The 24,153-nt window shown below is 32.5% G+C and overlaps 11 protein-coding genes across 11 annotated transcripts; 4 read left to right on the forward strand and 7 right to left on the reverse strand.

Moving 5' to 3' along the window:
* Positions 1-53: 53 nt before the first annotated feature.
* BX664DRAFT_335750 (uncharacterized protein) lies at positions 54-1,525 on the forward strand. Its single transcript, XM_051545967.1, has 3 exons — positions 54-300; positions 362-1,339; positions 1,509-1,525. Exons 1-2 carry the CDS (start codon positions 93-95, stop codon positions 1,312-1,314), a joined length of 1,161 nt encoding a protein of 386 aa, XP_051399079.1. The 5' UTR covers positions 54-92; the 3' UTR covers positions 1,315-1,339; positions 1,509-1,525.
* A 1,690-nt stretch (positions 1,526-3,215) lies between these two features.
* On the reverse strand, positions 3,216-4,532 carry BX664DRAFT_365994 (TLC domain-containing protein; the record flags this gene model as incomplete). Its single annotated transcript, XM_051548505.1, has 4 exons — positions 3,216-3,554; positions 3,641-3,928; positions 4,023-4,324; positions 4,445-4,532. The coding sequence occupies 4 exons, from the start codon at positions 4,530-4,532 to the stop codon at positions 3,216-3,218; spliced, it is 1,017 nt and encodes a 338-aa protein (XP_051399080.1).
* Positions 4,533-4,800: 268 nt separating this feature from the next.
* Positions 4,801-8,241, reverse strand: BX664DRAFT_379815 (Sodium/calcium exchanger protein-domain-containing protein). The gene is made up of 10 exons (XM_051548871.1): positions 8,053-8,241; positions 7,435-7,984; positions 6,715-7,350; positions 6,542-6,618; positions 6,311-6,466; positions 5,979-6,246; positions 5,499-5,905; positions 5,347-5,411; positions 5,139-5,255; positions 4,801-5,064 (listed from the first exon to the last, which is right to left on the reverse strand). Exons 1-10 carry the CDS (start codon positions 8,116-8,118, stop codon positions 4,863-4,865), a joined length of 2,544 nt encoding a protein of 847 aa, XP_051399081.1. The 5' UTR covers positions 8,119-8,241; the 3' UTR covers positions 4,801-4,862.
* A 604-nt stretch (positions 8,242-8,845) lies between these two features.
* BX664DRAFT_264911 (P-loop containing nucleoside triphosphate hydrolase protein) lies at positions 8,846-10,922 on the reverse strand (the record flags this gene model as incomplete). The annotated part of the gene is made up of 7 exons (XM_051540839.1): positions 8,846-9,149; positions 9,252-9,646; positions 9,743-9,833; positions 9,915-10,151; positions 10,291-10,361; positions 10,418-10,668; positions 10,739-10,922. The coding sequence occupies 7 exons, from the start codon at positions 10,920-10,922 to the stop codon at positions 8,846-8,848; spliced, it is 1,533 nt and encodes a 510-aa protein (XP_051399082.1).
* A 636-nt stretch (positions 10,923-11,558) lies between these two features.
* Positions 11,559-12,608, reverse strand: BX664DRAFT_335756 (vacuolar membrane protein-domain-containing protein). The gene is made up of 3 exons (XM_051545968.1): positions 12,346-12,608; positions 11,860-12,288; positions 11,559-11,795 (listed from the first exon to the last, which is right to left on the reverse strand). Exons 1-3 carry the CDS (start codon positions 12,570-12,572, stop codon positions 11,609-11,611), a joined length of 843 nt encoding a protein of 280 aa, XP_051399083.1. The 5' UTR covers positions 12,573-12,608; the 3' UTR covers positions 11,559-11,608.
* A 174-nt stretch (positions 12,609-12,782) lies between these two features.
* BX664DRAFT_359953 (alpha/beta hydrolase fold-domain-containing protein) lies at positions 12,783-14,410 on the reverse strand. The gene is made up of 4 exons (XM_051548122.1): positions 14,126-14,410; positions 14,027-14,050; positions 13,846-13,936; positions 12,783-13,751 (listed from the first exon to the last, which is right to left on the reverse strand). Exons 1-4 carry the CDS (start codon positions 14,397-14,399, stop codon positions 12,863-12,865), a joined length of 1,278 nt encoding a protein of 425 aa, XP_051399084.1. The 5' UTR covers positions 14,400-14,410; the 3' UTR covers positions 12,783-12,862.
* Positions 14,411-14,935: 525 nt separating this feature from the next.
* On the forward strand, positions 14,936-15,330 carry BX664DRAFT_282352 (yippee-like d; the record flags this gene model as incomplete). Its single annotated transcript, XM_051541562.1, has 2 exons — positions 14,936-15,074; positions 15,139-15,330. Coding segments are annotated over exons 1-2 (321 nt in total), but the record flags the coding sequence as incomplete, so codon positions are not given.
* Positions 15,331-15,373: 43 nt separating this feature from the next.
* BX664DRAFT_335759 (uncharacterized protein) lies at positions 15,374-16,232 on the reverse strand. The gene is made up of 5 exons (XM_051545969.1): positions 16,143-16,232; positions 15,958-16,068; positions 15,796-15,894; positions 15,565-15,696; positions 15,374-15,484 (listed from the first exon to the last, which is right to left on the reverse strand). Exons 1-5 carry the CDS (start codon positions 16,147-16,149, stop codon positions 15,426-15,428), a joined length of 408 nt encoding a protein of 135 aa, XP_051399086.1. The 5' UTR covers positions 16,150-16,232; the 3' UTR covers positions 15,374-15,425.
* Positions 16,233-17,122: 890 nt separating this feature from the next.
* Positions 17,123-20,467, forward strand: BX664DRAFT_335761 (Dyggve-Melchior-Clausen syndrome protein-domain-containing protein). The gene is made up of 12 exons (XM_051545970.1): positions 17,123-17,721; positions 17,835-17,969; positions 18,032-18,135; positions 18,194-18,338; positions 18,407-18,538; positions 18,591-18,829; positions 18,894-18,972; positions 19,059-19,161; positions 19,232-19,363; positions 19,434-19,550; positions 19,614-19,708; positions 19,769-20,467. Exons 1-12 carry the CDS (start codon positions 17,234-17,236, stop codon positions 20,436-20,438), a joined length of 2,439 nt encoding a protein of 812 aa, XP_051399087.1. The 5' UTR covers positions 17,123-17,233; the 3' UTR covers positions 20,439-20,467.
* Positions 20,468-21,231: 764 nt separating this feature from the next.
* On the forward strand, positions 21,232-22,461 carry BX664DRAFT_335763 (uncharacterized protein). The gene has a single exon (XM_051545971.1). The coding sequence runs from the start codon at positions 21,269-21,271 to the stop codon at positions 22,250-22,252; it is 984 nt and encodes a 327-aa protein (XP_051399088.1). The 5' UTR covers positions 21,232-21,268; the 3' UTR covers positions 22,253-22,461.
* Positions 22,462-22,887: 426 nt separating this feature from the next.
* BX664DRAFT_282358 (phosphatase 2C-like domain-containing protein) lies at positions 22,888-24,060 on the reverse strand. The gene is made up of 5 exons (XM_051541563.1): positions 23,789-24,060; positions 23,559-23,720; positions 23,456-23,502; positions 23,134-23,368; positions 22,888-23,062 (listed from the first exon to the last, which is right to left on the reverse strand). The coding sequence occupies exons 1-5, from the start codon at positions 23,990-23,992 to the stop codon at positions 22,916-22,918; spliced, it is 795 nt and encodes a 264-aa protein (XP_051399089.1). The 5' UTR covers positions 23,993-24,060; the 3' UTR covers positions 22,888-22,915.
* Positions 24,061-24,153: the final 93 nt, after the last annotated feature.

The following is a 24,153-nucleotide window of genomic DNA, read 5'->3' on the forward strand; positions in this document are numbered from 1 at the left end:
AAAAAAACCATGAAAAAAAAAGTCTTCCATTTGAATTCTTTTCTTTTCTTTTTTTTTTTTTTTTGTTTTATTTTGATTTATAAAAATAGACAATGACCAGTCGTTTACCTATTTTATTCAATACTACTGTGAAACGTGGTTTAAGGGAAACAGCTAGAGTGACTCATCAACAACAACATCGGGTTATTCGTAGATCATATATAACACATCAAGAACAACGAACTGGTTCCAACACTACACCTCTTCTCATTGGTGGTCTATTAGCTCTTAGTGGTCTTGTATTTTATTCTCGACATGAAGGTAAAAAAAAAAAAAAAAAAAAAAAAAAAAAGGAAGACGGGTCTAATTGATTCCAATATAGCTGCGTTGTCAGGTGAAAAGCAACATATAGATCCAAGTGATATCAAAGGAAAGGAAATTCAACAAGATAAAGAACTTGAAGAAAAAGTACAACAAACAGATTATCCAATACAACCATCAGATCATCCATTTGTCACCAAGAAAGCTGGATATGTAGATCCTGCTGATATCACTCGTCAAGATCCGTCCAAGCCTGGTACCATCAAGGAAGGTGTACAATATACTGAAAATTTAATTGCTGGTAAAGTGGATTTAGCACATCAAGTGGCTACGGACAAGATACAATCGGTGGAAGAAAAAATCGATGAAGCCAATTGGGATATCTTTCCAGGCAAGACGGAAGAGTTGAAAGGGTCATGGGACAGTACGAAAAAGACGCTTCAAGATTCGTGGGATCGGTTTTCCAACAATATCAGTCGTGAATTGACCAGTTTACAAGGTGAATTGGATAGCGCCAGACAACAACTTCAAGACAAGATGAACGAGGCGAAAGAAAAAGGACGTGCTGGGGTAGAACATATCAGTGATGAAGCAAGCAAGCGTTCGCAACAAGCCTATGAAGATCTGGATGCCATTTCAACCCAATGGATCAAGGATGCCGACCGTGTTCGCAAACAAACACAAGATTATTGGGATACGTTCACCAAGGATGTCTCTGATAATGCACAACGTACACAAAAGATATTGGATGATCAGGCAAAACAATTGGCTCAAGATATAGAAGCGGTTCGCTCACGTGCTGGTGCCACAACACAACAAATCGAAGATCAAATCAAGTCTCTCAAACAACAGGCCGAACAACAATCACAAGAAATCAAGGATAAATCGCAAGCTGAATGGACCAAATTGTACAACGGTGCAAGTGATAAAGTCAAGAATGCTCAAGCTGAATTACAAGATGCTCATCAACAAGCTCGTAAGAAGGCTCAAGATATTGTCAATAGCTGGAAATAAAAAAAAAAAAAAAAGAAAACAGCAATCTTTTTTCTTTTTGTTTAGTTTAGAAGTTATGTTTATTTAATATAATGTATTGTTCGTGAATAAACATGTTATGATGATGCTCTTTTTCCTTATGACCATTTTTGGAAATGACTCCGATTTTTTTTTCAAGTCTAACTTTTGTTTTTCGCGTCTTTCTTTTTCTTTTCTTTTTTTTTTTTTTTTTTTTGAATAGTTGAACTTTTTTTTTATTGCGTTCGAATAAAGTGAATCTTGTAGAATATGGTTGACCATTCTTGACAAGGTAAATCGAAAGAAAAGAAAGAAATAACAACATCGTCCTAGAAAGTAGCTTCTCGTTTTTTTTTTTTTTTATTTGCTAATGGAGAACAATGATCTTGGTCTTTTTATAGATGTGGTCCTTATATTTTATGATGCAGTTTCTTTTCTACCGTGCTTGTCAACAATTCATGCTACTATCGATAACTGTGTCTATCGGAAAGAAAGAGAAAAAGGTCATAAAAGGAAAAGAACAGTGTTGTATAGCAAGGTCAAAGACACTCGAATTTACGATTATTATTATTATTATTATTTGGTGAATAGGATCAGAATGGATAGTGATACTGATGATCTATTAGTATCTTTATTGTCTAACTTCTTTTTTTATTATCGATTTATGATACACTTTTATGTGAATAGAAAAGGGATTCAATAGGAGGACTAGCGAAAAGGTGAAAAAAATAAGGATGGATTCACAACAGGATCAACTAGAAGGATAGATTATAGAATATGTGATGTATCATCAGATACTGTTACAGCATCAACAGAAATGCAGCAGGATTCGATGGAAAAAAAAAATAAATAAAAAACGCAAGCCAACTGAGCAAAGATAGCTTTTTTTTAATGGTTTTCATCTGGTTTGGTTTATCATCATCATCACACATACGCATTTGATTCTTTTATTTGGATGGATAAGTTTATTATTTTATTTTAATAAAGTTTTTTTTTTTTTATTATTATTTCTACTTTATCATATAAGTTGTGAATGGAGGATTGGTATCAGATAGGATGTGATAGATCGCGCAGTGAAGTTAGACCAGGATAGTTTGACCTGTGGTAATACTTATCGCGATATTCCTCTTTCAGGATGTGTAGTCTTCTGCTTCTCACTACGGATTCACTCCAACCTTTTGTCGCTTTCTATGTCCTAAGACAAAATTCAACTCGTGGATTGGACAACCATTTCAATATGATCGAGAAAGCACTAGATCCAGCCTCTGGAGTTAAGTTCATTAGAGTGTCGTAGGTACAATGGTATAGAGAAAAGAACAAAATATTTCAAGTATATGTAAGACAGCAAAATATATAAACAAATCCCTGTTCTGTGATGACCTACTATTTTTTTTTTTTTTGTGTGAGCATATATAAAATATCAACTCCCATTACGCAAACAAAGGTTTATTTTTATCAATGGATCAACCATTTTGTTGAAGGCAAATGGTGTCGTCCTATCCAAACTACTGGTGTGCTTTTGATGGTTTTTCTGCAGGTGGAGAACACGGTTGCATGAAAGCGTCGTTTCAATCCCCGAATGTTTTTCAATAAACAAAAAGACGAATATCAATACTCGATGGTGATGATGATGCAGAGATTTTCTTTATTAAGTTGAAAAAAAAATAAAGTCAATCATAAAAGAGGGAAAAAGGATAGGATGAATATAAGAAAAAATATACACAAACGATAAAGGTATGTCAGAACTATACTATAAAATAGAAATAAGAAAAAAAAAATGGGAGGAGACATGGTGGAGATAATAAGAGGAAAGGAATCTTCTATTGAGATTTATGTCGTTTTTCACTATTAAAAAAAAATTGTCAATATATCATCACTTTCCATCTTTTTATATATTTTTCAACTTACTTTGGTTCATCATCTTCATCATCACTTCTAACATCTTCAGCATTTTTCCCTTTCAATACAGCGATGATGATCTTGAGAATCATAGCAAACCAATAGATCATGATGATTTGTAGTAATAAAAATAGACCAACGTACATTTTCTGTGTAAGAGGAGTAAAGTATTTGCCCTTTTCCGGTTCCCATTTCATATCCAAATAACGTGTTGGTTCAGTTATTGTAGCCCATACAATGATGGTGAAGAAACCATGTCGTGTCACTGGCCAAGCGATTGCAAACAATCCAAAGGCAATATCACAAACGGTATTGAATCCAAGGTATTTCAAGATTTTCGCCAACTATGAAATAAATATATAAAAAGAATCATATAAGCTGATATTTCCCTAATTTAGAGTTTCCCCCCTTTTTTTTTCTGGTCCCTTACAGATAAAATGACATCACACAGATCCATACAACATAAAACGGCGTTACCAATACGGGAAAAGTTGGTAAAATAACTTGCGATCAGTAAAGTAATGGTTATAAAATGATGTGTCACCATTGCAAAGTGATCCTTTCTTCGTTTTTCGATATGAATAGTGTAAAGTTGTTGGAACCAAATGGACATTTGTACCAAGTAATAATACTTCATATTTCGGGTAGTATACAAGTGAGGATAATCAATCCAATATTGTGATGTGTTAAACCAATGAGGACTACAATACATAATATACTAAAATAATAATAATAATAATAATAATAATAATAATAATAATAAAAATGAGTTTGACTCTTTTTTTTTTTTTTTCTCTATTCCTATTTCTTACCATGCCAAGCACCCAAAAGATGGCGTAATATGTGAACATAAAACCTTGCTCGGCTATTCGTTGACGTTTGGATATAAGATTAACACCAAAAGCTTTGGCCAAAGGATGATAAATATAAGACATAGAGGCGGCTCGTAAAAAGGTCAAAGCAATAGTCCAGAAGGCCACAAAATACATATCATCCATACCTTTACTATAACTATCTCTACCTACATTGTATGATATGAAGATACATTTTTCAGCTAAAGGTACACCAAGAAGATACGCCAATAAAACTAAACTTGTTGCTGTTCCAGTGAGCTCTAATCGTCATCATCAAAAAAAAAAAAGTCAATTTACCATTTTGTTATTTCAATTATCATCAACCATTGTTTCTTATCACCTTTTTTTTTTTAAGTACTATTTTTATGATATTCACTTACCTAATTCGTACTGCAAGATATGTTCCGCAAATGTTTTTGATGGTACTAGAAAAGGTTTCTTCTTTTTGAGTAATGGATCAGCCGTCATAATGAAGTATATATATATACAAGAAGTAATAAAACAAAAAAGGGACAAAAATAAACCCAAGAAAAACGCGTTACTTTTTTTTTTTTTGTTTTTGTTTTTGTTTTGAAGAAAAAGAAAAAAAAAAGAAAAAGGGGAAAGAAAGAAAAAGAGAAAAAGAGGGACGAAAAAAGAAACGAGACCGAAAGAGAAAAAAAAATACATATTCAAACCACGAAAAAGTTTGGAATCGTCTTGGAAACACGTCAAATGGTCTAACGAAATCAAAACGCCGCGTATAAAGTTTTCCTATTTGTTTATTTTGTAAAAAAAATAAAGAAAAAGGTAAATCATCTAATTTGTTGTAGTAGGAACTCCAATCAAAACACTAGTTTCTGAAAAAGGTGGAATAAAGTAAAAAGCAAGTAAAAGGACAAAATAACTAAGAATCAATATCGACCCCTTAAAGTAATTGGCTTTTCCTTCTTGATAAGTATAAGTCAATAAAAACACAGAGAAGATAACAGTAATCACATCCCATCGAGGAAAGACCAAACTACAATATATAATCATTAATTAATATCAAATATTTTATTTTGTGATCTTGTTTAAACTTTTTTTTTTTGTTACCTAAAAGTGTATCGAGCCAATTCTTCTTTTCCATAATTGAACCAATACGAGAAGGCCACCATTGACGGAATCTGAAGAAGGCAGACTTGTAAAGCATACGCTGATCCAATTTCCATGCTACGTATTCAAACACAGTAAAAAAAAGAAAAAAGATCTTTTAACTTTTTTCTTGATCCTTCTAATTTATCTTTTTTTTTATTAATCTTACCTGAGTACAATATTACCATAGAGAGCAAAAGAAATAGCATTCATAAATTCAGTGATATTTGGTGCCTGAAAAACAAAAAAAAAAAAAATAAAAGGTTCATCCCGTCCCTAAAATGTATTGTGTTTATTTTATTTTTTTTCTTCCTTTCTTACCAGTCCAAATAAAGTTAATCCCAAGAACTTTTCATCCACCGCCAAGTTTTCCAACACCAAATCAACCGTATCCACAAGTATTTCTGCAATGATAGAATAAAGGATAGTGCAAAAACACAAAATACTGTAACTCTTCAATTTGCTCCAGTTTGGTGAATCATGTCCAGCCATTTCTTCTTCATCTTCCTCTTCATCAGGTTCCTTTGCATGAATAAATGCTGCAACTGAAGGTGATATTGTTGGTGCTGTTGGTATTGACGAGCTCGCAGGCGGTGGGACAGAGTTGGATGTCGTTAATGAAGGTCGTTGAGGAACTGGTGATGTATTTAGTGTATGGTTGTTATCAGGTGATGGATTCGTCACCGTGACAGTAGGCTGATTCCGTTTGTGGGGTATTTTCATCACATCTATACAGTATAACATAAACAATTAAATCGTCAGTCTATATTTCATATACTGATCCTTGTCTCTTTCTATTACCTGTGTCTGATGATTGGTGTTGATGACGGTGTTGATGTTGTTGATGATGATGATGTTGTTGTTGTTGATGTTGTTGCTGCTGTTGTTGCTGTTGTTGTTGTTGCTGTTGATGTTGTTGATGTGAGCTATGAATCAAATGAGATATGATATGACCAGGTAATAACTTTTGATAATAGGATTCTTGACGATTTTCATGATGAGATTTACTGCTATTCCAAACCATGTCAACATGAGTATGTAAACTAAACACCAAACCAATGACATAAACCTATAGAAAAAAAAAGAGAAATGAATACCACAAAAAAAAAGATCATCTTGATTCTACTACTTACTGAAGGTAAAATGGCTGCACAAAGCCACATAAGAGGTTTCACGCTGTTTTGGTATACAGGATCAATGGTAGGATTCAACTGATCATAATAGCACCGAGAGCAAGCAATTGTACCATTGGTTGGAATATCAGGACATCCAATACATTTCAATTCAAACTATCCAAATAATGACAATAAAAAATTAGACTATTTTTGTTTGTTATTATTGTTTTATGTTTTCGTTCTACTTACCGAGCCAAACATTTGGTAAAATAAAGTGGGAGTCAGGGCACCGATAATAGCCATAATAAGCATAGTAGAGGTCACACCTAAAATAAAAAGGTGAGTAAGTATCAACGATCTTATAATTTTTCCCCTTTTCATATAAATTTATATATATATATATATATATATATCATCCTTACCAGCACTTTTTGCATTGAATCTCTGTTCTTTTCGTTTCACACTACTACTAATCATACTCATACCAGGCATAAGGAGTACCCCAGCCAAGAAACTACCAATCAAAGAGCCTTCTACCAAGCGACTTTTTCCATTGATGAGAGCAACACAATAAAGGATGATTTCAATGATACTACCAAAAGTGGCATTAATAGCAGCAGCCATACCCATAGAAGATTGAGCTGAAATGGAACTAACACCCATACCAATAAAATAAGATAATGGAATGACGGAAACCAATGACATGGAAAACAAAAATGCAGGGCCACAAATAAACGAATCCGGAATGTAACGTTTGAGAATAAAATCATCAAAAATAACAAAGAAAACCAAAGGAATCAAGTTGATAAAGATGATATTGATACCATCATAAGTGTACTTGTAGTATTGCCAGCCAACCGCTTGATATGTACACAATAAAATCACTGTAGGTTTGCCACCTGTTGCAACAAATTGAGATTGTCCAGAAGGACTGGATTTGAACCTTAAACTAAGAGGATGACGGCGGAGATGACGTACAAGCATATAATTGAGTTTGGCCATTGGGATGGTGATCACGCAGAACCAGCAGATAGTGGATACTAACATCAATAATGGTGCTATTAAAACAAAAATCATTAGTATGAAAAAAAGAAATGAATTCTTAATTTCAATCCTTTTTTTTTTTTTTTTTTTTTACTTACTGACAATAGTAAAGTGCAAAAAATAATAAATCCATCCAGCGGGACCCAACATAAATCCATTGACAATAGCAGATGTCCATCGAGATCGACGTTTTTCTTTGTTTTTGCGTTTTTGACGATGAAGTAAAGTTGTATCTTCATTGATTTCATCACCAACAGTATCTTCTTCTTCGTCAACGTTGATAGAGCAATCATCAGAGGAGCCAGAATGTCCAGTCTCCAAGACAGAAGGTGTGATTTCAACATGTCGTTCAACATAACGTCCAAAAGGCCACAGCAAATAGAAAGCCAGTTCGCGCATGACCAAACCATAAGAACGACCATTGGGTGGTACCAACATCATGACCAAAGAAAGAACAAAGATAACAATAGCAAGCCACCAACCAAATACAAGTAGCCAAAGGATATTACCAGGATGAAGAAACAATTCTGGAGATGATGAAGGAGAAGAATGTAAGGCACTATTAGCACGGCGGACCACTGATCGCGATTTCTTGTATAACGCTGGTTTCCAAATAGGTAGTCCAAAAGGATGTCGTTTGTTCATAGCCTAATGATGAAAAAATATATCACATTAAAAAATTAGACATCTATATATTCTAAATAATATTATCTTACCTCTTGTCGATCCTTCAAAGTCATTTCTCGTTCCAAGCTATCAAATGAACGACGGTCATCATCCATATTATTGCTGTTGTGTGACTGACGTCTTCGGATATTGACCCGACGTCTCGTAGAGCTTTTATCTTTTCTGTTATCAATGTTATCAGTGCGGTTGTTGGGTACTGTTTGATTTTCATCATCATCGTCTTCTTCTTCTTCTTCTTCTTCTTCTTCGTCGTCGTCGTCATCGTCGTCGTCGTCGTTTTCATCCAATATATCATTTACATCATCTGTTCTAGCATCACCAACACCAATACTTCGTACTTGAGAGCTTCGTCTTGAGTTCGCATTGTTTCCGGAGTTTTGTCCAACTACAGATGCTTGACTGTCATTATATGATTGTGAGGTTGAAGATTGGTTTTCCACTGACCCATAGTTTCCAAGTTGTGTTGACAATGATGGTCGAGGTCGATTATTCTCCCTGCTTTGTTGAACATCAGTAGCCGTCGAATAAGAAGATGTCGACGATGAAGCTGTAGGTCCCATAACGAGGTGGGTAAAACAAGGGGAAAAAAAAAAGGAAAAAGTGAAGTTTGAAAGAAAGAAAGAAAGAAAAAAAAAAGAAATGAAAAAAAAAAGAAAAGAAACCGCTGGATATGTATCCACAGTGGCGGAGTTGAAATCAGGGACAACCACATAAAGTTATGGATGTCATTGAAACAAAGTTCAACCTAAAAAAAGGAATAAAAGTATCATATGCAGACTATTTGTTTTATTTAGAATATGAATAATAATATATGTATATAATCTAATCATCTTGACTTGTTTCTGCCAACGCAGATTGGTATCCTTCTTCAAAAGTTTGCATTTGTTCCTTGTCCACAATAAATCGTTCCAATTGTTGAGAATGGCCTGCTTTTCGAATCATTTCTTTGAAATGTCTTGCTTCTTGAGTTTCCACCAAAGTAAATGCTTGACCATTCCTTCCAGCACGAGCAGTACGTCCCACACGATGAATATATTTGTCCATAAATAAAGGAACATCATAACTAATTACCACTTCAACACAATCCAAATCAATACCACGACCGATCAAATCAGAACAAATCATTCTAAAAAATAAAAAAATAAAAAAATAAAAAAAAAATAAAAATAAAAAAATAAAAAATATTAGACAGATAACTATCTATTATATATATATATACTTCACTTACAAGTTAATTTTTCCTTCTTTGAATTCCTTTAATAATGATTTCCTTTGAGCTGGCTTAAGATCACTAGAATAGACAACCACATTGATATCTAACTCTTGTTGTTTGACATAGGCTGCTAACAATATTTGTAATTGTCGAGTAGATTCTACCGATTTCGTAAAACAAAGACCAGACTTGATTTTCAAATGATGCAGTAAATAGATCAAAAATAATGGTTTCTTGGCAGATGGACATGTCAACATATATTCCTTCAATCCAGCTGGGGTTGTGTATTGAGGTTGATTTGTTTCGTCATTATCATGTTGTACAGAGATATATTCAGGATCCGTTAAATGTAAACCAGCAATCTTTCCAGGATCTTTGGTCAAAGTGGCCGAAAATAGTAATTTTTGAACCTACAAATCAAAAAAAAAAAAAAAAAAAAAAAAAAATCAAAAAAAAAAAACGTATGTTAATCATAAATTAAACTTGTTTTTGTTGTATCAAATTACAGCAGGAGCTTTTGGTAAATCAATATCAGATATGGGTAGGTCAAAACAAGAGGACATGAAACTAGGAGCAACAGCATCAGATTCGATCACACTAAATGTAAAACAATAATTCAAAAATTTTGGATCAGTATCAGCTATTTCCCACACACATCATCATCATTTTGACTCATACCCAAATGGATCTGTTTTAAAAGTCAAACCAGACTTATCCTTGTTCGTTTGAGGTTGAGTGGACTGTAGAATATGATTCAACCAATCTTGATAACTTTGATTCAATAATCGATCCGCCTCATCGATCACCAAAAATCGAAGATGTTGTAATGTGAAATTGGGTGTCATCTTCAAATGATCCATCAATCTTCCAGGAGTTGCAATAAGAATATCCACTTTTGATAACCCACCTTCATATCTAAATGAGAAAAAAAAAAAAGAGAGAAGAACATGTCAACATAGTATTCTTTCATAGTAGTCCAATTTCCTGTTTTTTCTTTATATATATATATATATATATATATATATATATATATATATAAAACGAAAACACTTACATTTGATCCGTTTTTCCAACTAGACCTGATTGTTCTTGTGATAATGAATGCTGTCCCAAAGCAATACCAACCTATAACAAATCATAAATATCATTATTCATTTATTTTCTCTCTACGCTAGATTTACCTTTAGATCTGTTCCTTGAACAAATGCATCAAATGTTTCCTTCACTTGAATTACCAAATCACGAGTAGGCAGAACAATAAGAGCACGTAGTCTAGTCACTCGTCGTTTTGATAAGATATCCACAATAGGAAGAACATAGGCCAAAGTTTTGCCACTACCAGTAGGTGCTGAAATACATAAATCACCAGGAGCACGTCTTGTATCATAAAAAGTTTGTCGTCGTAAGAAAGCAGGAATCACTTTCATTTGTACTAAAATAATACCGATCATTAGTAAACTTTCCTTTTTTTTTTTTTCCTTTTCAAAATCCTCTTTTTATACCTGCAAAAAAAGAGGATAATCCTTGATCTTGACATCGCATCACCAAGCTGGGAGAAAGACCTACTGAGTCCAAAGAACAAGATTGATCAGGTGTTACCATGGTAGGTTGTAATAACCATTCCGGGATACCCATTTTCCTTAAGACTTGAATATCTTCTTTGCTTTGCTTGTTGTTGGTCACCATATCTGGAAAAGCTTCTAAAACCCCATCTTGATCTTGTTGTTTATCATGATTGTCATTTCCACTTTCTTCTAATGTTGTTTCTCTTGTCACAGTTGTTGATTTTCCTTCTTCCTCTTTTTCTTCTTCTTCTTCTTCTTCATTATCATTCTTTTCCGTTTGTGTTTCGTTGGAAGTGTCAACAGATCGATCGTGTTCAGAGATCTCCACATCAGTCTTTACTGGATGGTGTTTATTCTTTTTCTTTTTATTCTTTTTTGATGATCGAGCTGTTTCTGAGGTTGGATCTATCGTTTTCTTGTCATTGCTCTTGTTTTCCATGTCTTGGTTGTCTGGTGGTTGATCTGGTGATTTTCGTTTCTTGTTGACCTTTTCAAGAAGTTGGTTCAATCTTTCTTGTTTCTTTTCCAACGTACGTTGATCTTGTTGCTCATCATTGTCTTCACCTTGATATCGTGCAATGGAAAACATGGCATAAAGAAAGAATGGAGACAAATATCGTCTATAAAAAAGAGAAAAAGTGAAAAAAAAGTTTTTTTTCTTTTTTTTTTTTTTTTTTTTTTTTTGTTAGAACCAAGTCCCGCGTGAATACACCCTGATTTCAGTTCCAGATCACTGCACAAAAAAAAAAAGCGAGTATTGTATGAGACCCAAAAGGTTGTTTATTGACAAGTAAATAAATAAATAAACTATAATCTATTGTCTAATAAAGGAGAGCGTTCATCATATGCATCTGTAGAGGATGGATGACCTTGTTCTTCGTCAACTGAATCATGATGAGACGTTATAGGATCAAGTGATTCATAAAACCGAGGAGTGACTTTGACAATAGTATCTACAATCCAAAATTGCATTCCATTCATGAATAATGGGAAACTAATAATACAAAAAAAAATCAATCAATCAATCAATATCCTATTATTTAATAATCATTATTTACATGAGCATAACAAATAAAACTTGATAGCGATAATTTCCTTTTGTCCAACGAAGAGCCCATTCACCAAATCGAAATAGAATAGGGAATAAACGAAAGATAAGATAGACACATAATTTCATCAAACCTTCAGCCACAATGAATACCAAGGTTTGTTTTGCCCACGGAGTCAAACGTCGTTTCAAAGGAGGAGGTCCATAACTGCGGACGTAGTTCAAATGACATTTTTTTTCTAAAAACCATTGTAAACCACGAAGCCAACACCAAAGGATACCAACACCAAGAGTACAATCTACAAGTACATTCAACATGTACCATACACAAAGATTACTACGAGGACCATGACGAGGATGACCTACAACATAACTAACAAGGATATTCAACGAATGAATAACTGCTGCTCCGATAAACTGTTTACTAACATCGAGTGCCCTATAAGAAATATACCAATGAGATAAATTATATATATATATATATCCATATATTTACCATATTTCTACAGGTCGTTGAGGACGTTCTCTATATCGTTTATAAACAAGTATAATAAAAGCAGAAGAGGCCAAAATAAATTGAACTAGTATAGCAAAACCGTCTAGTAATTTACAACCTTCGTCATCGGGAGATCCGGGAGGAGGAGGAGGATATAAATTAAGGGTATTGTATGAGCATGAAGAAGTAGAAGAAGGGTATAAAGTAAAGGGTAGTAAAGGAAACATGATTAAAGCATCAAGTCGAATAGCGTAAAAAAAAAAAAAAAAAAAAAAAGAGAGAGGAAGAGAATAAAATGGAAATGAACCATTTGATTAAAATAGCGCCTTACAAAAGGACAATTGCCAAATTTGGATCGAATCCATTCCAAATAAGATGATTGGACAATAAGACAACTTTATTGTTATTATTTCAAGAAAAAAAAATGAAATAGGTATATACAAAGGAAATAGGGAAAAAAAATAGAATAAAAGATGATAATAAGAATAATAATAATAATAATAATAAAAAAACTATACTATACAAACACAGTCAATGTCTTTGTTTTTGTACCTTTGGAATTGGATATATGTCGTTCATAAACAGCAGTAGAAACAGTGGAGCCCATATCAGTATATTCAGTCATTGCTTCATGGAATTCATCTTCAGCATCTTCATCCATTTCAGGTACAGCATGAAGTCCGTCACTTGATCGTCGTACAGATGATTTATTGTCATAATTGTTTCCGCCATCACGTAAAAAGACAGATCGATAACAAAAATCAGCAAAGATCTTATCAGCCCTATCCAAGATAGATTTATCCTTCACCACTTCTCTAACACAAAACCAATCATGTACACAATCTTCCATTACAATTTCAATATCAACACCATCTTGTTCGGCCTTGGCTCCAAGATCAAGTGCATCATCCCGCATCACTTCCTTATGTCCAATATAAAGTAATACCCTAGGACTAAAGAAAGCTTGAAATCCAGTTTGTAATCGCATAATACCAAGTACATGTTGAGCATCAGGAGGTGCATTAGGTTCCAAAGGATGGAAATAATCTTTTTTGATCAATTTTGCTGTATGTTGTGAAACATAATCATATTTTACATTTTCTTTCCAAGATTGAGATGTTGTTTCTTCTGTTACCAAAGGAGAGATCAATACTGTTCCAGCTGGTCTTGGTAATTCCGTCAAGATAGGAGCTCCGCCTTCAGCTTCACCTTCAGGATCATCTGTCACAATTTCAAACATACTTGGATCGTGGGTAATAAATAACATTTCCAAAATGAGAGAAGAACCATTTGAATCACCAATAGCAATAATCTTGGAACCATCCACTTTATGTGTTTTGATCAAACATTCATAGGCTCGTACTACATCTTCTACTGGACTTGGGAATTTGTACTCGGGTGCCAATCTATTTTTGAAAAATGTTCATATGTTACTTCTTTTTTTCTTTCCACCCCAATCCTGCACTTTTTTTTTTCCCCAGAATTTCTTTCTTAACATACCTATAATCTACAGACATGATCAATACAGTAACACCATACTTTTCCTTGAGAACGCGAATCCATTTGATATAAGTATCCAAAAACATAGTACCTATGAGAATAATAATAATAAAAAAAAAAAAGGAAAGAATTCAGTTTTATCATCAAAAATCAGATATTTAATTTCATTTTCTGATTTTACATCTTCCTACACGAAATCCACCACCTATATATAAAAAAGAAGAAGGATGAGTTATATTTAATAATAAAATTTTGATTATCCTATTATTAATTTCTTTACCATGAACATTGAAAATGATGATATCAGCTTTTTCAATACGTTCAGCTAAACCTTTATCATCCACTTTTTGAATATTTTCACCAATCCAACAACCAGTCCATTCTTGATTCCAAGGTACTTTCTTATACCAAGACCTATGAGATTTTCGAGGTTTTGTAATGTCGTCCAAGACCAAACGGGCAGCAGGAGCTGGAAGTGTAAATACTTTACGAAGAATTTTTATAGTAGCTTTTGGTGGTAAACGTCGTCGTACTTGTTGTCGAATGGTATCCATATGATGTATATAAAAAAAAAAAAAAAATAGAAAAGAAAAAGAAAAAGAAAGGAAAAATTACCCCGCTCTTTTTGAAAGATGATGGTTAAAAATTACCCTCCCCACTTATTTTCGGTGGATGAAAAGTAGAAGGAACATGCTTGGTGTAACTATAGTCAAAGTTAAATCAACCGTTTATCATGTGAATTATGGTGAGAAAACTTAAGACGTCTTTGATGATACTAAAAAGTACATGATAATGACAATATTGAAACTATCTTATTATGGTTTAGATACACGTTCTTTTTTTTTTTGATACAGTTTAAAAATGATGGTTCGTGCATTGACTATTTTGCTTCAATAGAAAAGGTAAGAGATGACAAAAATAATGTAAACATTTCAACTGGATGATTTGGTTAATGATAAAAAAAAAAAAAAAAAAGAGATAAACAGCTGATACAATAAAAAATTGAATATATAGAAAAAAGGACCAATCTCATGATGAACCATCCTTTTTCTTTCTTTCTTTCTTTCTTTTTTTTCTTCTTCTTTTATATCTTGTTAAATATGCGACATCCAAATACGATATCTTATGTGAATTACTTGAATGATCGTCATACCATATACAGTTGTATCCACTGTAATACAAACTTAATCTATCAAGATGATATTATCTCCAAAGGTTTCCAGGGTCAGGTACAAAATAGAAAGAAAAAAGGATTCAAAATATTAAGTTAATATGATTATGTTTATTATTTAGACAGGTCCAGCTTTTCTAGTATATAAAGTGAATAATATCAAAATAGGAGTCAAAGAAAAAAGAATGTTATTAACAGGAATGCATACTATTGCTGAAATTTCATGTATACTCTGTCATCATAAATTGGGTTGGAAATATATTCATGCCGTCGAATCAAGTCAAAAATTCAAAGAGAATAAATATATTTTAGAAAAACTAAAAATTGTAAAAGAAAATATATATAAAACAGAATAAAAAAAATATATATATACATTGTTTTTTTTTATTATTATTATTAATGGATATTTTCATTTTGAACGATTAACTAATTCTAATAAAAAATCTTGTCCATTGGCCATAGTTCCACCTATAAAATAAATAAATATATATATAAAGAAATTAATATACATATATATATCCCTGTCAATCACTTCAATTTATATATACCTTTTTGTCCCCAGGAAGAGGATGATCCTAATCCCTTATTGCCCCATGCCTTTTCTTGACTTTCATATTTGACTGGTCGTACAGATGCATCTAAATTTGAGTTATGAAATGCCGTCAGAGTGTCCGAGTACCCTATAATATATAAAAGAAAATATAAATAAACAATCATTATATCTATTTTTTATTTTTATTTTTATTTTTATTTTTTTTTTAGCCCAAAAAATACTTTACGTTGATTCAAGAAAGCTGTCACCTCTGAACCATTGAATCCATTCAATCCTGTATGAGTCTGACGTTTGATATTATTGAAGTGGATATCCTTTTGTCTACCTATATCATATAACATGCATTAATATATATATATATACTTCTTCCTACTTTTTCTTATTCTACCTTGTGCATTCTTCTTGGAATTAGTTTGTTGTTGTTGTTGTTGTTGTGATGATTGACCTTGTTGTTTTAGGGAGTCTCGTCTATCAGATGGTTGTTTCTTGGTATTATTTCCTAACAGTAATAAAACACATAAAAGATGGTTCATATTTTCCTTGACTACTACACAAACATCTTTATAAAATTACCTGGCATGATGTCTTGATCTTATTGTGAAAATAAAAGAAAAGAATGATATAAGGTGGATCTAAACAACAACAATGGCAGAAAAAAAAAAAGATGTAAAAAAGAAAGAAAAGGGTACAAAAAAGAGGGAGAGAAGTGGAGAGAATTTACCGACTCAACATTGAGCGGCAGTCACGATTCTGCGATCAAATAATAATTCTTAACCATACAATAGGATGAAGTACAAAAAACGATTAAAGAAAAAAAAAAAACAAAGCCAAGTACTAAAATATATACCAACAGGGAAATATTATTTGTCAACATGAGAGTTTCATTGATGATAATGATAAATAACTAACTCTAGTTCATGTTAGCGGAGATGTAAAATATAAGCACTTTTGACTTTGGTGCATCTTCTTTTGCTGTTCTTCCCCTTTCTTTTTTACTTTATTTTACAGTGTTTTCAAAGTTTTTTTTGTTGGGTCATTAGTTTCGTGATGTTATAAAATAAAATTGGTCTTTCCCAAAATGGATGTCGCATTATCACTTTTTCAGAATATGTCAAACATTGATTGATGATTGATGATGATACAGAATATTAATCATTCTCTTTTTTTTTTTCTTTTTGAAATCTCCAATTCAAAGTGAATAATCTACCTGTATACAGCAACATATGAACATATATTACATCTCTTGGGAGGATGTATTTGATGCAGGTAAGTTAAAATAAATATATAAAAAAAAATGGATATGATGACTAAATATATATATATTTTATTTTTCTATTATTCAAAAATCTCTTATATACTCAATGGAAACTACTACCACACTTTTTTTTATTGTATTCAATTTGGATTATGCGTCAATTATATTTTTTTCTTCTTCTTTCATCTATTTTCTATCCTTACAATATTTTTATTTCCTATTTTTGCGACATCTTATTTTTGAAGTTCCGTCAATAAAAGTGTATTCCAATCTATTTACTATATCAACGTCTTTCTTATATATATATATATTTCTCATTACAAAAAAAAAAAAAAAGAAGTTGCTTCCTTCCTTTTTATAATATTCAACCTATAAAGGGAAACAGCCATCACTTGACATTCCTTATTACATGAATCATTCTAATCCACCTGCTCTGACTGCGCCCAATAGAACACTGTTAACAAGTGATAAGCATTCTTTTCGACGACCGTCTCTTTATCAAAATAACAGTAGTTCACCTGTCTCACCTTCATCACCTTCTTATTTGCAACGTTCTCCATCAACCGAGCTCACCGAGTCATTTACTGCTCTTAGTTCTTCTCTTTCTTCATCAACTTTATCTTCTAACAAACCACTACCTGTATTACCACCAGCTGCAACTACTACTACAACCACAACTACAAGTACTACAACAACAGCAACAACAGCAGCAGCAACTTCATCAACAACAGTACCCATTTCTTCTCCACCATTAAGAAATCCTACTCATCATTATCTGAACACTACACAAACAGCCTCTTTGAAGTCGTTATGTTCACCAAATTCTATTGATATCATGGATATGGAATATTGGACGTCATTGTTAGAAAGTAATAAGTTTCCTGCCACTCATACACCGTAAGTTTATTTTTTATTCCTTTTTTTTTTTTTTTTTTTTTTTTTTTAGAAGGGGAATAGTATTAAAACTCACTATATTTCAACTTTATTACGTCCACGGGGGGGTTATTTAGACAAGATACGTTTGATTTGGAAATGGATACCGTGGGCTTATCAATCGATTTGGCTGCTCATAATATAACCACAAAGAACTTCAACAAACTTATTTTACTTTTAATCAATCAACTAGTACTTTTACAGAATGATCAGTAAGTTAGAAATATATATGTATATGAAGATATGGACTTAAAAGAATTTCTTATTCTATTAGAACTATACCTATATCTACTTATAATGCTTTGTTTCTGGTTCGTGTCTTCTCCAAACATTTCATTGGGAATCTATCCAACGATGAAATTATTCGACAATTTGAAGGTAAATGCTCTAATATTTTTACATAAAATAAGGTTGTTTCTAATCAATATGTCCATAGGCAATTGTCTTTTCGTAAATGATCAAACTATCTATCTTAATTCTGAAAAATCACCTATTCTTCCTCAAGTTATCAATGACAAGCGATCCAAGGCTGAACAACTTTTAGATTCCATTATAACATTGATTATCAATTTGGATGCAAAGTAAAATGATCTTGGTATACATACAGGATGGTGATTGATCTCTTTTTTTTTTTTTTTTTTTTTTTTAGTGTGAACTACTCAATATATGAGTTTTATGTAGAACTCCTTAATACTTTACTTGTCTTACTGTCAACACAATTACATCGTACCAAATTAGAGGAAAGCAACTACTTTTTGGATCTGTTGATGACTCAATTTAGGTAAAAAGCCACGAATGGAAAGATATTATTCATCGCTAATGATTTAATATAGGAAATATACTCATCCTTTATTAGCAAAACTCTTGGACAATACCATCGAACAACAATCTCCGCCAGCACAATCAACAAATGTCGTCTACAATGCATACAATTATTTTTTTACTGGCCGATCCTCCAGTGCTGATGTCGATCCTTTACCTGTGGCTGATCGTAGTCTATTATTGATCTTGTTACTTTCTACACAATCTCAACACTGTAGGAATGCCATTGCTGAGTGGAGGGATATTCATAGTAAGTTGACTCTTCATATTAGGTGGGTAATGTAAGGAACTTATCAGTTATTTTTTTTTTTTAGTGTTATCATCTGATATAGATAGTCATAAAGGCAAAACACATTTGATATCATTCAAGGATCTCTTTGATATATTTTGTCGGTAAAAGAAGAGAATAATATATGAAATCTCAAACAAAAAAAGGATAGAGTAGATATACTAACCTAAAACATTATATTACAATCTAGATCATTACATATTGAAGAACGGATGTTGTTGTTTTACTTGATTTTGGTAGAAAATGAATCTTTTCGTGTCTATGTTTTATCAAGAACTGATCCCGAAACTCTTGTAAATACTTGAAAATATTTGATCTATTTTTAATAGTATGTCTGATTTGATTTACGTTTTTTGATAATAGTATATTCCAATCCTCAAGATGATCTATGAATCCATTGAAAATCGAACCAACTTTTCTCAAGTTTATATGTTGTTGATCATTCTACTTATATTTAGTCAAGATGATGTTAATAATGAAACAATACAAAAAGTAGTAAGTATATTAGAAGTAATGTAAAAAAAAAAAAAAAAGTATATTAATATTCAATTTTTTTTTTTTTTAGATGGTGCACAATTTGACATGGTTTACAGAACGGCCTTTATTGAAATCAGTTTCTTTGGGTAGCCTTACTATGTTGGTATTAATTCGTACTTTACAATTTAATTTATCCCATCAAAAGGTAATGATTTATTTATATCAACTAAACTTCCTCCTATTTATCATATCTTTATTTATTTTTTAGGATATCTATTTCCATACGAATTGTCTCGCCATCTTGGCCAATATGTCAGCTTCCATCCTTGATATGCATGCATATGTAGCGCAGCGTCTTACAGGGTAAGTGAATGAAATAGAAATGGGATCAAGGTAACTAATAGCATATATATATATTGTTAGGGTATTTGAATTGATTGCACGACGATATCAAAAATGGACTGCCAAAATTCTTGAAACAGGACAAGTACCTCAAACAACAGTAGATATTGGTGTATATGAGGATTTATTGATGTTAATGCTGGAAATCATCAATTCTGCTTTAACACATCGTCTGAAACACAACTCACAACTAGTCTATGCACTTATCCTGAAACGCGATCTGTTTATCCAATTTCGACTACAACCTCGATTTTCTCAAGTGACAACCAATATAGAGAATGTGATCAATTATTTTCATTCGCGTGTAGCAGAAGCCAACTTGAAATCACCCTCTACTTCTGATGTATTAGATCTTATTGAACAAGCTGCTAGGACTTGGCCTTCCAATCGATTACAACCCATGGCAGATCTCAAGTTTCAATATGAAGAAGAAAAAGACTCGAATGAATTTTTTGTACCTTATGTTTGGGCTCTTATCCATCGACGATCATTTATCTATTGGAGCGAAGAAAAAGCTCATATTTTGGAATTGTATCGATCGATGAATGCTCAAGATATTATCCCTGATGAACATCAGTTTGTTCCAACAACAATGGTTTCTGCTTCAACTTCATCAACATTATCATCATCACCACCACCACCACCACCACCACAGCCATCATCATCATCATCTTCTTCATTATTCACTTGAATACTCATCCTTTTCCCTTTAGATCTTAGTTTAGTAAATGAATATACAATTATATCTTATGTCAATTTCATTTTACATATATATATATATAAATCAATCAATGAATGAACTCTCCTTTTTTTTTTTTTTTGAACAATGATGATGTTTATACCTTGAATAGTTTCAACATGTTGGCTCACTTTTAAATAAATCAACTATAATTTACAACAATATATCTCTTTCTTTCTTTCTTCATCCAAAACTGGATTGGTTATCATTGACATAATAGGGACGAAAAGCGAGGCGGAGTGATAATCCAATAGGATTTTTCTTTTTTGTCAAATGATTGGATGTGTGTTTCCATTTGAAAGTAAAAATTTTTCCATTAGATCCATCCAAAGGTTCATGATGCTGTTTTTTTTTCTTTTAACAACATGATCTCCATAGACTCAATGATTATTGATGATATATATATATATAAACTTCATTGATATTAAAAAAAAAAAGAAGAAATGAATTGAACATAATGACCTGAATGTTACTGATCGAGATCTTTTTACAACTGGTTGAAAAAAAAAAGATTCTAGCTAAACTTGGCAAGTCGTTTGGAATTGTTTGTTTTTGACTGGTGCAGTTTAGGTAGAAAAAGTAAAAATAGCTCTTTTTATGGTGGCGGGGCTCTTTTTTTTTTTTTTTTTTTTTTTACTGTGCCATTATTATTTTTTAAGGTCCACTTTTTGACTAAAATAGATACTAGAAAAACAGCCTTTTTTTTCTTATTTTTCTTTTTCTTTTCCTTTTTCTTTTTTATTATTTTTATTATTTTTTTTTTTTATTTTGTCATTTATATCATGTCTATGTATGAAAAGGATGACTTTTATGGGAAATATAATAGTCCCTCAGCACCACCATTACCACCACCTCATCACGATAGTTCTCCAGCATATTCATCACCACCACCTCATGGATACCCAGCCAGTCCGTTCGATAACAATAATAAACGACATTCTTTGGAAGATCCTGATATGTACCATCAAGTACCTATGATGGGAGGATATCAACATCCTCGAAATAGTATGTCAGATATGAAATTGACAAGTGCAACTGATACACCGGCAGGATATCATCATCATCATCAATATGATACCGACGATGAAGAAGAAGAAAGTGGATTGACGATTCCCAAGGAACGACGTAAACGAAGTTGTTTGGATAAAGTATGTTGTGGATGTTGTGTATGTTGTCCTCGATGGGCACGTTACTGTTCCTGCATCCTTCTTTTGATACTGATTGCTGTAGGGATTGTGGTGGGTGTATTGGCCGCGTTATTCAAGATGCCTCAAGTGAACATGAGTGGACTAGACAGTGCTCCAACGGTGAATGTAACGGATGGCCATTTGATCAACATGGCATTCCAATTACAAGTCTCGGTGAATAACCCAAACGTAGAAGGCATTACGTTCGATACCATTGTGGCCAAGGCATATTATCCTCAACATCATGATATCCAATTGGGTGGGGGCGAAAAGGATCAAGTCGTCATTGCCAAGAATGCTGTCACCAATTTCACCTTTCCCTTTGATCTGGCTATCGATATGGCCAATCCTTCCTATCAAGCCATTCTTCAAGATCTCTTTAGCAAATGTGGTGTCGATGGTTCTCAAAAACAACAAATTAAAATTGATTACGATGTCATTCCTACTGTCAAGTTTGGTCTCATTCCTATTTCTATCACCATCTCCAATTCTGCAAGCTTTGATTGTCCTGATGTTCTTACTCATTTAGGTGGTTTGGCTTCCTCCATCTCTTCACAAACTTCTGCTGGCATTTCTTGATTTTTTTTTTTTTGGTAAAATCTACCTCTTATATAGTTATTATTATTTCTTACTTTTTATAGTTTAGATACGTGTATATATGTGTATCATTCATTTTTCTGTTGATTCTCTTGTACAAATAAAATTTCTTTTTTTTTTTTATGATAACGTTGACAATAATTGAAAAATGATGATGAATATCATTATCTATAAAAAGGTTGCCAAGAAACTTTATCTTTTCTTTAAATACATTCTGTTCTATTTTTCAGCCATGTTTTTTTTTTCTATCCAATGATGATAGGTAAAAACTTGACCGGTGACCTCCGCCTTTTTAACTTAAAAAATCGAACCAAAAAGTTAGACTGAAAACAATTGCATGAATATTCTTTTCTTCAAACTGATACTTTTTTGTTTCTGTTCCTTTTATTAGATTAGTAAATAAAAAACTATTTAAGTAGAGGGAAAGAGAGAGAGAGAGGTGATAGAATATAATAGTACAAAAAAGTGATGATAATAATAATAAAAAAAAAAAGGCGTCAATAATGAAAAAGTAAGACAATAAAAAGAAAAAGGAGGCTGTACAATGAGAATAACTATACTAAAATAGAGAGGACAAAGAGTCAAAAAAAAAAGTGTGTATATATCAAATAAGAAAAAAAAAAAAAAAAGAGAGAGAGAGAAAAATCAAGAAAAATGAATCACCATGACACTAAGATTGTCTGTACTAAAATTGGCCAAAGCATGATCTAATAATTTCTGACTTGCCACTTGAGGATCCTTGATATCTTTGATGAGATCTACAGCAGCTTGATCTTCGCATACATCCCATAACTATATAAATAATAATAATAAAGAGTTAAGATCATGTTTCTATTCTTCTCTTTCATTGTTTTTTCTTTTACCCCATCACATGCCAAGATCATAAAATCATCCCCTTCCACCAATGGTGTTTCGGTTGTATATGGATTGCCTACTACGAATTCCTTCATCACGCTATCTCCAAGTGACCGTGTCACAGCAAGGACACCATTAACTCGATTGTTCATCATAAATCCACCTAAATCTGTAATTCGTTTGGCTTCTTGAGCATCTGAACCTTTGTGATCATAAGATAATCGATGAGCTTTTCCTTGGCGACTATTTGAAAAAAAAAGGGAACGATCAGTCTATATATATGTATATATATATATATATTTCCAAATGATTCTATATTTTATTATTTACCAAAGTACAGCACGAGCATCACCAACATTTCCAGTATAAAGAATACGCTAAATAAAAAAAAAAAAGGATTAATTTCTATTTATGATATCATTATTTTTCTTACTTGATCATCCTTGACTTGAACATATGCTACAATAGCTGTACAACCAGAGAACTTGCCTTCTTTTTCATTAACTTGTTGATCTACTTGAAGGAATGCCTTATTTAAAATTTCCGGTACGGTTTCCGAAGTTGAAGAGGGGTTATTCAGACATTCGGCTAAAGTCTAATGATAATAATAATATGAAAGATGAGTCACGTTTTTTTTTTCAAAGAAAATCATGTATAACTTACTTCATGAAAGTGATTCCCACACCATTCTGCTGTAGCTTTACCGGCATGTCCATCAAAGATAGCAAAAAACCCTTGACGGGCAACATCATTGAAGTCTGTAATAACAGTATGAGCATCCTCCATAGTCCTTCGACAACGTTTGTTTCTATCTTCAGTGACGCCAATAAGAAATCCATCTGCCTTGATACTTTTACTGCTATCCATATTGTATATATATATAATGTTATGTAATGAAGGGGGGAGATGACTATTAACTGCTTGATCCCCCAAAGAAGAAAAAAAAAAAAAAAAAGGAAAAAGAAAATTAAGAAAGAGAGGGAAAAAATAAAAAGAAAAAAAAAAGTGAACCGGAGAAGGGAAAATAA

The sequence above is a fragment of the Halteromyces radiatus genome (genome assembly GCF_025201355.1).
Source record: "Halteromyces radiatus strain CBS 162.75 chromosome Unknown BX664scaffold_5, whole genome shotgun sequence".
In the NCBI taxonomy this organism is placed as follows: domain Eukaryota; kingdom Fungi; phylum Mucoromycota; class Mucoromycetes; order Mucorales; family Cunninghamellaceae; genus Halteromyces; species Halteromyces radiatus.

Bases quoted from the DNA above. Each gene is read 5' to 3' on its own strand.
- BX664DRAFT_335750 (XM_051545967.1), top strand. From the start codon at position 93: ATGACCAGTCGTTTACCTATTTTATTCAATACTACTGTGAAACGTGGT. The intron at 301-361 runs GTAAAAAAAAAA...ATTCCAATATAG, and splicing joins ATTTTATTCTCGACATGAAG to CTGCGTTGTCAGGTGAAAAG.
- BX664DRAFT_379815 (XM_051548871.1), bottom strand. From the start codon at position 8,118: ATGGATGATGACCGTCGTTCATTTGATAGCTTGGAACGAGAAATGACT. The intron at 6,247-6,310 runs GTAAGTAGTAGA...TTTTTTCTATAG, and splicing joins GTGCAGCCATTTTACCTTCA to GTTTATGTCATTGGTTTGGT. The intron at 5,906-5,978 runs GTAATAGAAAGA...TATACTGTATAG, and splicing joins ACACCAATCATCAGACACAG to ATGTGATGAAAATACCCCAC.
- BX664DRAFT_335756 (XM_051545968.1), bottom strand. From the start codon at position 12,572: ATGTTTCCTTTACTACCCTTTACTTTATACCCTTCTTCTACTTCTTCA. The intron at 12,289-12,345 runs GTAAATATATGG...TATTTCTTATAG, and splicing joins CAACGACCTGTAGAAATATG to GGCACTCGATGTTAGTAAAC. The intron at 11,796-11,859 runs GTAAATAATGAT...TTGTATTATTAG, and splicing joins GTTTTATTTGTTATGCTCAT to TTTCCCATTATTCATGAATG.
- BX664DRAFT_359953 (XM_051548122.1), bottom strand. From the start codon at position 14,399: ATGGATACCATTCGACAACAAGTACGACGACGTTTACCACCAAAAGCT. The intron at 13,937-14,026 runs GTAAAATCAGAA...TTATTCTCATAG, and splicing joins TGGATTTCGTGTAGGAAGAT to GTACTATGTTTTTGGATACT. The intron at 13,752-13,845 runs GTATGTTAAGAA...TTTCAAAAATAG, and splicing joins ATCATGTCTGTAGATTATAG to ATTGGCACCCGAGTACAAAT.
- BX664DRAFT_335759 (XM_051545969.1), bottom strand. The intron at 15,697-15,795 runs GTAAAGTATTTT...TATATATTATAG, and splicing joins GACAGCTTTCTTGAATCAAC to GGTACTCGGACACTCTGACG. The intron at 15,485-15,564 runs GTATATATAAAT...TTTATTTTATAG, and splicing joins CTCTTCCTGGGGACAAAAAG to GTGGAACTATGGCCAATGGA.
- BX664DRAFT_335761 (XM_051545970.1), top strand. From the start codon at position 17,234: ATGAATCATTCTAATCCACCTGCTCTGACTGCGCCCAATAGAACACTG. The intron at 18,539-18,590 runs GTAAAAAGCCAC...GATTTAATATAG, and splicing joins CTGTTGATGACTCAATTTAG to GAAATATACTCATCCTTTAT. The intron at 19,162-19,231 runs GTAAATACTTGA...TTTTGATAATAG, and splicing joins GAACTGATCCCGAAACTCTT to TATATTCCAATCCTCAAGAT.
- BX664DRAFT_335763 (XM_051545971.1), top strand. From the start codon at position 21,269: ATGTCTATGTATGAAAAGGATGACTTTTATGGGAAATATAATAGTCCC.
- BX664DRAFT_282358 (XM_051541563.1), bottom strand. From the start codon at position 23,992: ATGGATAGCAGTAAAAGTATCAAGGCAGATGGATTTCTTATTGGCGTC. The intron at 23,369-23,455 runs GTAAATAATAAA...TTTTTCAAATAG, and splicing joins GATGCTCGTGCTGTACTTTG to TCGCCAAGGAAAAGCTCATC. The intron at 23,063-23,133 runs GTAAAAGAAAAA...TTATTTATATAG, and splicing joins TGATCTTGGCATGTGATGGG to TTATGGGATGTATGCGAAGA.